The sequence below is a fragment of the Schistocerca gregaria genome, chromosome 2, assembly GCF_023897955.1.
Source record: "Schistocerca gregaria isolate iqSchGreg1 chromosome 2, iqSchGreg1.2, whole genome shotgun sequence".
Taxonomy (NCBI): Eukaryota; Metazoa; Arthropoda; class Insecta; order Orthoptera; family Acrididae; genus Schistocerca; species Schistocerca gregaria.
The window spans coordinates 630,446,075-630,460,279 of record NC_064921.1 but is presented as its reverse complement, the minus strand read 5'-3'; the positions used below and the strand labels follow the sequence as shown (position 1 = coordinate 630,460,279).

At 42.4% G+C, this 14,205-nt stretch overlaps 1 protein-coding gene across 1 annotated transcript in view; it reads right to left on the bottom strand.

The window, feature by feature from the left end:
* The window catches only part of LOC126334646 (ATP-binding cassette sub-family C member 4-like), a 283,425-nt gene that overhangs the window by 45,726 nt on the left and 223,494 nt on the right, over positions 1 to 14,205 (bottom strand). The window contains exons 8-9 of the mRNA XM_049997091.1: positions 7,294 to 7,450; positions 6,772 to 6,910 (exon numbers count right to left, since the gene is read on the bottom strand). Of these exons, the coding sequence (XP_049853048.1) occupies positions 6,772 to 6,910; positions 7,294 to 7,450 (296 nt within the window). The remainder of the gene's footprint in view (positions 1 to 6,771; positions 6,911 to 7,293; positions 7,451 to 14,205) is intronic.

The following is a 14,205-nucleotide window of genomic DNA, read 5'->3' as shown; positions in this document are numbered from 1 at the left end:
TGGTGCCTTTACCTTTCCGAAAATCAAACTGATTGCTATTTAACAGCTCCTCCATTTCATTTTCCATCTTCTGCGCATATTTCTTGATAGCAGTTTGAATGCATGAGCTGTTGATCGTATGGTAGCTCTCGCACTGATTTTCCTTATTTCATATGGCCGGTAAATCACGCTACAGGGCAGTAGCCTGGATCAAATGGTTGTAGGCAGATGCGTTAATCACTATGCCAACCGGGTACAGCGGCTTTGCACAACTGCACCGACAACCCTACCACGACGATCTGGTCCAGAGTATCCTTGTGTGAAAAACCACCGAAGGACTGTGAGCCGGTGTATCCTAGCCTTGGTTGCGCGTTAGCACTGAGGTCGGGTGGCGAGAAATGCAAGCCTGGCCCGATGTCCTCCATGAGGCGCGTGGGCACACGAGCAGCCTGCGTGCGGTCCAAGGTCCCCTGGCGTATCTGGCCAACCTAGACCAGTCCTAGAGAGCCCATACTGCTTTGTTTACACGCCCCTGTCACAGCGTTAGACGCGCTCGGAGATTCAGCTACATCCATCTGTCTCCGTAAGGCGTCGTGCGGTGTATTGTGAAAGGCACACATTGTACCTGTGTTATTCGCTGCCTCCTTCAGCTATGCACCCCCTCCCCTTCCTCCACCGGCCCCATTTTTCGTATTCAATTCTCTGACTTCACTGAGGTGAGAAAAGTCATGGGATAGCAATATGCACATATACAGATGGCGGTAGTATCGCGTACACAAGGTATAAAGGGGAAGTGCATTGGCAGTGCTGTCATTTGTACCCAGGTGATATACACTCCTGGAAATGGAAAAAAGAACACATTGACACCGGTGTCTCAGACCCACCATACTTGCTCCGGACACTGCGAGAGGGCTGTACAAGCAATGATCACACGCACGGCACAGCGGACACACCAGGAACCGCGGTGTTGGCCGTCGAATGGCGCTAGCTGCGCAGCATTTGTGCACCGCCGCCGTCAGTGTCAGCCAGTTTGCCGTGGCATACGGAGCTCCATCGCAGTCTTTAACACTGGTAGCATGCCGCGACAGCGTGGACGTGAACCGTATGTGCAGTTGACGCACTTTGAGCGAGGGCGTATAGTGGGCATGCGGGAGGCCGGGTGAACGTACCGCCGAATTGCTCAACACATGGGGCGTGAGGTCTCCACAGTACATCGATGTTGTCGCCAGTGGTCGGCGGAAGATGCACGTGCCCGTCGACCTGGGACCGGACCGCAGCGACGCACGGATGCACGCCAAGACCGTAGGATCCTACGCAGTGCCGTAGGGGACCGCACCGCCACTTCCCAGCAAATTAGGGACACTGTTGCTCCTGGGGTATCGGCGAGGACCATTCGCAACCGTCTCCATGAAGCTGGGCTACGGTCCCGCACACCGTTAGGCAGTCTTCCGCTCACGCCCCAACATCGTGCAACCCGCCTCCAGTGGTGTCGCGACAGGCGTGAATGGAGGGACGAATGGAGACGTGTCGTCTTCAGCGATGAGAGTCGCTTCTGCCTTGGTGCCAATGATGGTCGTATGCGTGTTTGGCGCCGTGCAGGTGAGCGCCACAATCAGGACTGCATACGACCGAGGCACACAGGGCCAACACCCGGCATCATGGTGTGGGGAGCGATCTCCTACACTGGCCGTACACCTCTGGTGATCGTCGAGGGGACACTGAATAGTGCACGGTACATTCAAACCGTCATCGAACCCATCGTTCTACCATTCCTAGACCGGCAAGGGAACTTGCTGTTCCAACAGGACAATGTACGTCCGCATGTATCCCGTGCCACCCAACGTGCTCTAGAAGGTGTAAGTCAACTACCCTGGCCAGCAAGATCTCCGGATCTGTCCCCCATTGAGCATGTTTGGGACTGGATGAAGCGTCGTCTCACGCGGTCTGCACGTCCAGCACGAACGCTGGTCCAACTGAGGCGCCAGGTGGAAATGGCATGGCAAGCCGTTCCACAGGACTAGATCCAGCATCTCTACGATCGTCTCCATGGGAGAATAGCAGCCTGCATTGCTGCGAAAGGTGGATATACACTGTACTAGTGCCGACATTGTGCATGCCCTGTTGCCTGTGTCTATGTGCCTGTGGTTCTGTCAGTGTGATCATGTGATGTATCTGACCCCAGGAATGTGTCAATAAAGTTTCCCCTTCCTGGGACAATGAATTCACGGTGTTCTTATTTCAATTTCCAGGAGTGTATGTGAAAAGATGCCCGGCGTGGTTATGGCCCCACGATAGGAAGTAACAGACATTGAAAGCGAAAGGATAATTGGAGCTAGGTGCGTAGGACATTCCATTTCGGAAATAGTCATAGAATTCAGTATTACGAGATCCACAGTGTCAAGAGTGTACCGAGAATACCAGTTTTCAGTCATTATCTCACGCCATGGACAATGCAGTGGCCGAGGCCTCACTTAATGACCGAGAGCAACGACGTTTGCGTAGATTTATCAGTGCTAACAGGCAAGCAACACTGCGTGCAATAACCGCAACATGTGTGACCAACGTATCCATTAGGACAGTGCGGCAAAATTTGACGTTAATGGGCTGTGGCAGCAGACGACTGGCGCGAGTGCCTTTATTACAGCACGACGTCGCCTGCAGCGCGTCTCCTGGGCTCGTGCCCATGCTCGATTATACCCTAGACGACTGGAAAACCGTCGCCTGGACAGATGAGTCCCGACTTCAGTTGGTAAAAGCTGGTGGTAGAGTTCGAGTGTGGCGCAGCCCCACGGAACCATGGACCCACGTTGTCAGCAAGGCGCTGTGCAAGTGGGTGGTGGTTCGATAATGGTGTGGGCTGTGTTTATATGAAATGTACTGGGTCCTCTGATCAAATTGCACCGATCATAGACTGGAAAGGGTTATGTTCAGCTACTTGGAGACCATTTGCAGCCATTCATGGACTTCATGTTTCCAAAAAACGATGGAATTTTTATGGATGACAATGAGCAATGTCACTGGGATACAATTGTTCGCGGTTGGTTTGAAGAACATTCTGGACAATTCGAACGCATGATTTGGCCACCCAGATCGTCCGACATGAACCCCATCGAACATTTATGGGACATGATCGAGAGGTCACGACTTATTGAGTCCACGACGCGTCGAGTTGCTTGATTACTCCGGGCAAAAGGAGGTCCGACAGGAGATTAGGAGGTATCTCAGGACTTTTTCACGTCACGTCAGTGTATGTGCGGGTAAGTCTCTGTATGTCCGAATTTCTTTATTTTAGCGTCGTGGTCATTCTGCCAGATGTATGCCGGAGGAAGTAGTATATGTCATGACTCGTTGTAGAAAATGGGCTCTTGTAATTTTGTGAGTAAGTCTCTCCGTGATGCATAATCTCTTCATTGTTACAAAACCGTCTGTAGTCGATTGATAGCTTCTATATTATCTTCATGCTGATTAAACAAACCTGTGTCTACTCGTACCGTTTTGCTTTGAATATTTTATGAATTTATTGAATCAAACTTCGTAAGAGTTCTAGACTGACGAACAACACACAAGAATTAGTCGAACGAAGGTTTTGTGCGCGACTGCTTTCGTGCTGGAATTATACCTCCTTCGAATTCTTCCTTGAGTCTGGTATCTGCATTTACCAAAGCTAGATCTATTTGATTATTTCACTTTAAATCCCTCTGAACAGTTGCTTCTAGTGAATTGAAGGTCATGACTGACTCCAGTGGTTGGTCACCGATCGTATGGTAAAAAATGTCGTATCCTTGTGCCTACTTACGCGAATTTCTTTTTATGTTTGGAATGAGCAATCATGCTTGCACCATGAGCTGACCATGTATAAGTCTAGCTGCATTTCGAAACGAATTTGTAACGATGTCAGCTACTTGTACACAGCGGCGTCTCCCTCGCCCTACCTTGTGGTACGCTAGGCCACACATTCGCTTCTGACAATGCCTTTTGATTAATAACACCGTTATGAGTGCTCTGAGCAAGGAAATCTTGCATATTACCAAAGAAAAATCACCAAGCAGCTATATGTTTTCAGAAGTTGTTATTTTACGTATACGACAAATTTCGGCATCTCATTACTGCCATCTTCAAGCCCCCTATCTACGCCTTGTATAGAGAATCAGATACATCGACGCTTGCATAATCGGAGCCATCAATACCTGGATTCCGTAAATTTTTTATGGAGTGTACACTTCGAAGCTTGAGTTCAAGTCTGGCATCGTCTTCATTTATTTATTTATTCGAATAACCCTTTCAGAGGGTACGACAAATCAACTTTGGTGTTGCTTCTTTGTATTTAATTTTCATTGCTCCCAAACTTCCTTAACCCTTCGAGAGTGTCATTCTTTTTCTTTGTGGATCTATTTCCTACCTTTTGCAGACCTCTTTCCTTCCTGAAAGCCTGCCTTTTGTGTAGCTTCTCTAAATCGCATTCTGTTACCTATTATATCCTTTCTAATTCCGGTGTTTTTCGTATCTTTGTCAATTTCTGTGAACCATGTGGACTTGGATTTGTAGCTGTTTATTAAATGGAAGATCTGCTTGGTTAGTCTGTTATTATCCATTCGGTATATGTGTCTATAAAACTGTAATCTTCTTTTCCTCATTACATCATTTAGCTCTTCCGTTTTCAGATAGAGCTCTATGTTTGATCTTAATGTGTATTCAGTGTTACTTTTACTTCTTGGTCCCAGTATTATCCTTCTTCTAGTTCTTCAAGGTCCCAAAATCTTGTTAAATTAAGTATTTCTGCTGCATACAGTGTTTCAGGCCATCCAGTGTTTGATAGTGTCTTAGTTTTATGTGCCCTTTCAGTTTTATGTCCTCTACTGTCAGTGGCTATTTTTGTTTTGTGTTGCTCGTTGGCCATTATTTAAAAAGAGTTTGTGTTTGATATTGCGTTGTTATGAATTTTAAGATTTGGAGGGGAATCTTTGATATCTGTAATGAAATACGTTTTTTCAAATTACATTTTTAATCCTATTTTGTGTGATTGTTTCTGTAGTTCTGTGCTTTGTCCTTTGGCACTATCCAGTGAGCCAGTAATTAATGCCACATCACCTGCAAAAGCTAGATAACCTATGGTGACTTTATTTGAGTTTCTCCATAGTTGAACTTCCTTAGTATTGATGGATTTTCTCCGTTCTCTCACTACCCTCTCTAATTTGCATTTAGAAAGTAGAGGTGATAAACCATCTCCCTGTATTTGTGCAGATTTTATTTCATAAGGTTTTGACAGTTCCGCCACTTACTACTACAATGATCACAGGAGCATAAAAAGTTGATCAAGGTCGATTAAAATAGTCACCTGGTTGAAAAAAATTGCATTTTCTGTTACATTACTGTATCCGGATACGCAATGTGGTGATTGTACCAAGGAGTGTCCACTCTGCACAGAACTGCAGGGTGTACATAGCTAAGTGCTGACAGTATTATGTTTTTAGGGATACTGACACGGGCATCTCCAGCATCTAGAGGTTATGCAGCACACCATGATAAGTGCGGACTGTTGCTGTTAATAGCTTGTTTCCTTCCATGATTGAAGTCTTCTTAGGCTGGCATATTTTTCAGCAAAGTGGTTTGGCACACTATGCGGCTTGACTTTTATTGCAGTTGGTTATAGGAACACGCTGACGAATTCCAGTCCGCAACAGTCGCCTGATATGAACTCCATCTGTCGCATCTTGAGTGTAGCCGATAGCCTACTCAGAAAATCGAAATGATTTGCCCTTACAGTGAAGTCTTGCAGAGAATACTTATAAATGGAGAATAAAGTTAAGTTTTAGAAGTCCTTGAACTTGACAAGGAAACACCACAGGGAAGCCAATGGGCCACTTGGGCGCCAGCATTTGGCGGCCACGTATAGCAGTAATGCTACAAGCTATGAAAACAGAGTGGTCCAAGGACATTACAGAACTGTGTATGTCATATAGTGGGTTTGGACTTAGATACACTGGCAGTCCCATTTCGAAACAGACGGAATGGTACTAACCACTCATCGTCTCTTTAAGATTATCTGTGTACTAATTCTCGGCCTTTCGGTGTGTACAACTGTTTCAAGCCAGGCAGAGACGGAGCTGGAACTGTTTTCTGAATAATTTTAGAAGTTGCAAAACACTTCTAGTTGGAGTTAATTCAAATCACTTTCCAATCCTTACCTTCTGGAATAAAAGATTTAACATTATAGCCAGGTCAAGTCCCCCCCTCTCACATGGCCAACCAGTTAATTCTGTTCTCACGAGCCGTGTCGATCACTCTCAGGCAATACTCATGCATGGGACGCGTCACACATATTCTGTGCCACATACTATGCTTTAGCTTCTACTCTCAACATACAGCGAAAGAAGTAGGTGTATACTCTATAAATCAGCTGATGTTCTGAAATATTCCTGCTGTTTAGTTCCTACATTGCACCGGAGATATTTACTTGTCATTATGTATATGAAGACTTAATGTGCCTATAAGGAGTTTACCTTGTTCATAGAGTGCTATAATTTTTTTACTAGTTCCCATACAGTTATGTATTATTCGAATTATGTCGCTCTTCACATCAACTAAATTTGTCGTTTGAACGTATCAAAATATATCTGGATTGCCGTGAGATCAATCAGCACCTCTTGACGAAACATCGTAATTCATCCGTCCTGAATGGACTTGGATATTTTCTGGACTGTTAGTGGTGAAAGATAAGACTGTGTGTGTGTGGCGGCGGGGGGGGGGGGGGGGGGGGGGGCACATGAATTGCTATGTATCTGCAGTACAAACCTTGTCAGCGGACACCGTGTTTCCTAACAGGGAGTAGGCCATGAGGGTGACAAAAAGCGACGACCTTTCGACGAACACCAGTGAAGATAGGTAGTAGCCTCGCACATAGGATGTCTTCGTCACCACGTCTATTTCACTCCTGCAAATGAAAGCAAGTGATTCCGTCAATAACTGCAAAAAATAATAAAATCAGGAAAATAAGGAAAGTAAAGAAGAAAAAGAGATGCAGTAGTAACAGTCATTAACTATTCTCGGAACAACAAGCAGATTTTTTTTTTCGTTGTGATTGCTCTGATTTATGTTCGTGCACTAAAAAAAAAATGATGTTTACAGACTAGTCTGGTATGCAAATTATTAAAACCTTCTGCGTAAAATATACAGGAGGAAATCGTAAATAAGAAAATAATGATTATTAACAAAAGTCTTATGAAGACGTCAGTTTTACATCGAAAGCCTGCGAGAAAAATTAATGGACTGACAATATCCATTGAGAGAAAGAATGTGTGCTTTGAGGCTTTTCACCTTCTGGCTAACGAGACAAGTTTGGCGAATGGCTTCTCCCACGCATACATCTTGATCACTTGTATGCCCGACACGATCTCATTCATCTGTTTCATACGTTCATCCGTTCGCACAGCGATCTGTTTCCGTAGCCGTGAAGTTATTCTTCCCAAATAACCTGAAAAAGAAAGGAAGGTTGCGATAAGACTGGCAAAATGCTTAAGATCTCGTAGATATAGAACAGAACATTTCATCTGAAGGCACTTTGTTGGTTAAATATATGGAACAGCACGTTTTGTCATGTGTTGTGATTGGATTGTGCTAGTCATGGTACATTCGTGTGTAAGGAACACTTCTGTTATTCACTTATGTTTCCCTCCTATTTTTCTGTATAACCATGGGTTCCTCTACATGGAAATAGCTCCAGCAGAAGAACGGACATGTCGGACGGCCGTAGCTTACCTTGACGTAGGAAAATATATCAACTGACTTTTGTTATTGCTTTGTTTTCTATATTACACTAATTGTTAATTTCTGGATGATGCGTATTAATTCCAGAACCAAAGTCGCTTAAATTTTGCTTTAAGGAGTATTTACGTGTCACTAACATTTTTCGTCGTGGTTTTCCTCCGCCATGGAAAGTTTCAGACGATCTAACCCCTACTTTTCAATTTTATTCAACTAATTTAGACCATAGTCGTTGCATTGCAGTATATGTTAATAACGACATTCTATCAAATGTCGTCACAGATTTTATGCTGTTCAAATGTACTCAAAAGAATAGTACTATAATGAAAATTATTACTGTACTCTTTTTGTGTTCATGAATTGACACTGAATACGTCAGCTGAAAAAGCAGTCATAATACGTTACTGTGTTTCACATTTGTGCTGTATCCGATGACTATGAGAGGTAATAGCCGCATGCAGTTAATTTCAGTTTCCCAAATAAGACACCAACGTAAACAGAATGTAGTGGTTTCGAAACAACAAACCTACTTATGAAATTATGCTGACTTCTGACTTCGTCTTACATTTCCTGTGAAATTGTCACCACAGTATAAATTATTACTGAGATTGCAAAATAAATCTGGTCTACTAGACACAAGTTACATTGCCTTTGTCGTCTGATGGTGCTATCTTCTTCATATTCCATGGTTCAATCATCGTCGTCCGGATACATACTTTCGGATATAACACCGTTGCAGTTTAATGCAAACGGTAACTGCTATGGTTATATATGAGCAGTACTATTTCTGGTACAACAGCTCATGAACAAGTTCAGTGACTGCTGAAAGACTTCCTCTCAGACGCCAATGACGTCTGCTGATTAGTCACAGATCCTGAAATTCATTAATCTTAAAACTCATTCGACTAAGTACGGACGTAGACGTCACTTGTCTGAAACGTCTGTGAGGAGCTGAATTAACAATCAGGCACTCACAGAGCATATTGAGATTGAAGAGAACGAGTCGGATTCCTTCTTCGTGAAAGTTTCTTCCTGCAGCCAATCAAAATTGTGTTTCACTTTCTACTGGCACTGGCATTCAATTACGAACTTGGCAGATATTGATGACACCCGCCATAATTGACACTCTGAGGCTCGTTGCTGTCCTGTAACAGCCTGGTTGTATTATTCTCACACAGAAAAAAATTACGTTATATAAGAACACGAAGAAGAGAGTGTCCACTGTAGTGAACACAGTTCCACCTGGAAATGAAATTTGCCAGGGCGCCACAAAATGATTCATATCGGAGGTAATTTTTTGTTTATTTTGACCCCGTGGAAACAGGAACTATTGTCAAGCACTGATATTGTGCGCGACCGAGCTTGTTATAGATTTTAAGTGGCTAGACCTACCATTAGAAAGCTGACGGTTGGTAAAAGAATTTTAAAGAAACATTAAAAAGAGCCGCATTTTTAAAGTGTATACCCTAATCACTCTCACCCGCTTGTATTATGATGATGCCATTTCGTACTGACGGTTGTCTAGCGTAACGGCATAAACGAAAAACTTACGTACAGTGTATCTCTGAAAGCGAATTGCTACACTACAAGCTGTTGTACAAACGGAACGTGAACGAATAAGTAGTGGAGCAGCGGCAGAAGTTTGAGACCCTTACTATATGAAAAATATTGCTCAGTCGCTTTGTGAATACATATTGGACTTCGAATTTTCCTTTTTTTAAGCGTGTTATGAAAAAGTCTTTTTGTGTTTTATTTAAGAAGTCCTAAAGTCCTAAGAGGCACTTTTTCAGGGAATATCAGACATTTTATTATCAACTTTCAGGTCTGTTTTTTCGCAACTGAATTTCTTTTGAACAAGTGACTGTGATTCGAAAACATCTTGACGAAAAATTATTTCATACCTGTGGTGTTCACAAAGTGCAGAGATCGTAAAATTGTTTGGCTAAATATGCCTCCGTTGCTATCGAACAGGTAAATTTATTACAAACTTGTGCACAGGAAGATGCAACTGATACTTTGTATTCCATCATTTATTCGTTTTTTAGCAGTTTTATGCTGTTGGACGATGTTTTCAATGATTTCCTAATTTTCCGGGAATAAACGCCTAACCAATTGTTTCTTAACGTTAGGAAGTTTTCTCATATGTCGCTTCACATCTGCCTATAATTAGTCAACACGATTCGCGTAAGGTTGACTGCTTGCCAGGATGTTATTTATAGCTGGATTTCTTTTGGCTAAGTAGGGTAACTTCTCGATTTCTGACTAAGGGCCTCACTTGCTTGAAGACAAGGCTCTAGTTTCAAATGATTTTTTATACCGATGTGTCACCTTTAAGCATGATGAGCTACTGTGCCGTGTAGCTTACTTGTGGCGAAAGCTCATTTTCAAGCTTTTGTTGATGTTAATCTTCTTTCATTGTTGCATTCAAGAACTTTTCCCATCATCGCGTCGCGCTCCACTTAGTAATAATATCACGCTCCACACAGAAACGGGTGTTGAGTTCTTTTCAATTTGTTGCAGAAAAAAAAGTTTGAATGCTTTTCTTGACTTTCAAGAAATATAACGGCTATTTTCCATCACTGTCAAAACTGATTACTGGTTGAAGATATGTTTAAAACATGTAGGGAATATTGTTGTACCATGGAACACTTCACAGGTTATTGCCTGTTGTCATACCTGTAATAGAAGCTTAATATGTTTTCATCCCATTTTTTACTATAGTATTCACCTTTAGTGTTCTGCAGCTTTTTTTTTTTTTAAATTACAAATATTTCCCCAGAAAAGTAAGATTTTTCGAAATGTAAAAAAAGTTCCAAGGTACAACACAATCATGTTTCAAGCAACAAATATTTTACTGAAATCTGAAAGCGTTGCAATCGAGAAAATCTTGTCAATATTGTATTTAATCGTCTGTCTGCTAAATTATTAATCTATCACATCCCAATAATCAGTGAGTGTAAGCAAGTATTATCAAAAACCGGTTACAAATTAAATACATTCGGAAATAGAAGCTGTTAGAAACTGACATAATTTATTTCCACTTTCTAGATAGGTAAAATCGTTATGACATTAAAGAAAATCACTTCATTTGCAAACATCACGTGTTCCCTGGTAGAAGACCTACTTCCGTTTCAAGGTACAAGATAGTGCAAGACGGACGAAGTATGGATTAACTGTTCACACTTCATACAGCTAGTCCTAATACGATACAAGACTTTACAAGTCTGTATCTGAAGAATTAATAATATCTTCTAAATAGCTACAATATATCACTTGAATATGTAGAACTCAAAATATTTACAAATACTGCTTAAAACACAGCCTCTCGCCATACAACACAGAAACGATAGAAACGGTCTCCAGTGCGTATTCCTTCATGTGACACTAAATTCGATCACTAGACTGAAACAACTACCGGAAACATCATGTGCTCCCAGGTACACTATCCTCAAGGTGCAACACTCTTTCCTACCCATTACTTCACCCCATTGGGGTACCTGGCGTTGACGGCGACGTAATTTATATTTCCGCAATATCTAACAAACATTCAATCATCATCTCCTCATATCTGGGTAGGCGCTTCACGAGTTGCTGGCAAACTGCTATGACTTATGTGTGGTCACGTACTAAACAATGATTTGACCAATGAGCAGCTCTAAGGAGGAATGTTAACAAAACTAAAAAATATCGTCAAAATCAGCAAAATAGGATATTCCAGCTATTTCAACTACCTTTATGTGGATCGATTTTAAAATGTTAAGAAACCATGCTATAGTCTAATAATTTTAACATGATTGTATCAGTCATTTCACTACAGAAAATATCCGTCTAGTGACTACTTCATATGCCCCAGTCGTATAAACGGTGTGCATTGATTTGGAAAGCTGTCTTCTAAACTTGTGAATGTTGTCCACAGTGACAAATTTATGTTGTAAATAAATTGTATGTAAATGGTGTTTTAAGAGAACCTCTTAAAACTGAATGGGCAGAGGTACTGAATATGATTTGTGTGTACCATGTTTACGACTTAACGTAAAACGGTCAACCACACTAGCATTGGTAGGTTTACGTTTACCACGGTGCTGTACAGGATGTGATCTAAGCTTTAAGTGCCTGTCTTCCACCGACTGGGGAACGACTTCACGTAGACCCTCACGAGGCACGGTTTATGGGAAGCGGTGTGGCCTGACACTGCTTGCATAAACGTTCGGCGGAGATGAATATTAAGTGTAAATAAAATCACATCGAAGCGAACGGGTATTGAACCCAGGACCTCCGATTTTTCGAGTGAGCTGTTTGTCACTGCACTACACATGTCTCTTTTTGCATCCATCAATTTACAACAGTTTTGGCCATTACTATTTTTCAACTCGTTGCATCAGCCCAAGTTTTCACCAGCTTCAGAATTTTTCTTGTTTAACCTACGAAAGCATGATGAAATCTAATGCCTCAGAATCTTTTTATGTGGAAATCTTAATGCTTTTTAAATAAAACAAATTTTATTAACGTTCTAAATCTTTATTCTTCATATCTAATATATATTTCTCAACATAGTCAGTCCGCAGCTCGTGGTCTAGTGGCTAGCGTTGTTGCCTCTGGATCACGGGGTCCTGGGTTCGATTCCTGGTTGGGCTGGGGATTTTTCTCTGCCCGATGACTGGGTGTTCGTGTTATCATCATCGTCATCATCATCATCTTCAATCGTGATAGTGGCTAGACTGGACTGCGTAAAAAATTGGGCCTTTGTACGGGCGCTGATGACCGCGCAGTGGAGCGCCCCATAAACCAAACGATATCATCATCTCAACATAGTCACGCTGACGACGAACACATTTCTCTCAACGAGATGCCAGTTTCTTGATACCATCACTGTAGAATGCTTGACTTGGTTGACGGAGTCACAACCTTACATCTAGCTTGCACCACTTCATCGCTATCAAAAGTCAAATCCTCGAAGGTGTTCTTTAAGTTTTGGAAACAGATGAAAATCGTATGTCCCACACGTTGAGGTTAGCACCACAGTTTCCTTAATTACGAGCACAAACAACCCAACGTTACACGTTACTGATGTGGACACAAACATTACTGTGCACAGTTTTCATTCTTCTATGAATTTCAATTGGAGGTACGTTTTCTGCCGTTAGAAACTCGATTACAGCATACTGTTTCTGAGGCACCAACATAGTTATGTTACACACCGCCATGTTACATGCTACAATTCGGAGTCCTCTGACTCCAGATGGTAGTAACTTGCGTCAGCGAAGCGGGAAAGTCAAGCGAGTAATATGCAAGGCATTTCATATCTCAGCCGATATTGGGAACAGAATAAAAAAACTCGGAAACATTACTTTTCAGGAAGCGCTCGTAAACGGTTATTTTATCGTACCATGCAGTTTGCATTACACGCTTTGATGGAAGTAGTGCAAAAACATCACGATTGCAATGTCACGACTTGTTGACAGGACTTTAGACAAGTAAGATACTCATTATCACAGAGGCCAAGTAATTATAATTGATTGCTTCACTACACTTCAAAGTGATTTTTCAACAGCTATAAAATCTTTCGGTCCGAACCTTTTACCAAACATTCAGTTGCTCAACGGTAGATGCTGCTGCTGATGATGATATTTGATTTGTGGGGCGCTCAACTGCGCGGTCATCAGCACCCATACAAAGTCCCAATTTTTACGCAATCCAATTTTCTCACAATACAATCTAGCGACTGTCACGAATGATCCGACGAAGAAATCGGCTGCTTCGTCACGGAGCCATTCATGAACCGCTGTGTGAACGTGCTCATCATTGAAAAAGATCCTTCTCCTTATATATTCTTTCAGCTTGCCGAAGAAGGGAAATCGTATGGTGCAAGATCTGGACTGCATGGCGGAAGCTTCCAATATCCCTTCGCAAGCGTTGAACTAAAGCTTGAGCTATGCACACTTTGTGGGTTGTTGCGTTATCGTGCAGGACAACAATGTCTTTGCTTAATTTTCGCGGTTCTTGTTCCTTATGGTGTTTGCGGCGATATTAGTGCTGCACAGTTCTAATCGGTATTAATAGTTGTGTCGTTTACGAAAACTCTTGTGTATAGATTCTTTCATAGTCGAAGAAAATAGTGACCATGATATTCCCTGCTGATGGCGTAGATCTGCTTTTTTCCGGTGAGGCGATGAGGTTTGTCTTCATCACAATTGCTAATCTGCTAAGCAATGCCTACAACAGTCACTCTGCGATTTTTGCGAATGAGTTCCTCGACTGCGACATTATCGCCTGTGGCCGACGCAATGGCCTTCCTTCCTGATCAGCGTCGCCAGCGTCTGTGCGGCCCTGGTCGTCTTGTTAACACCAGGTCCACTACGGACGCGACATTGCACTTAGTCCATATAGCGCCAAAATTTCACGGATAATCTGTGTGCATTTCAGACGTTTTGCCCATAAGAATCATACCATTGTGCGTATTTCAGC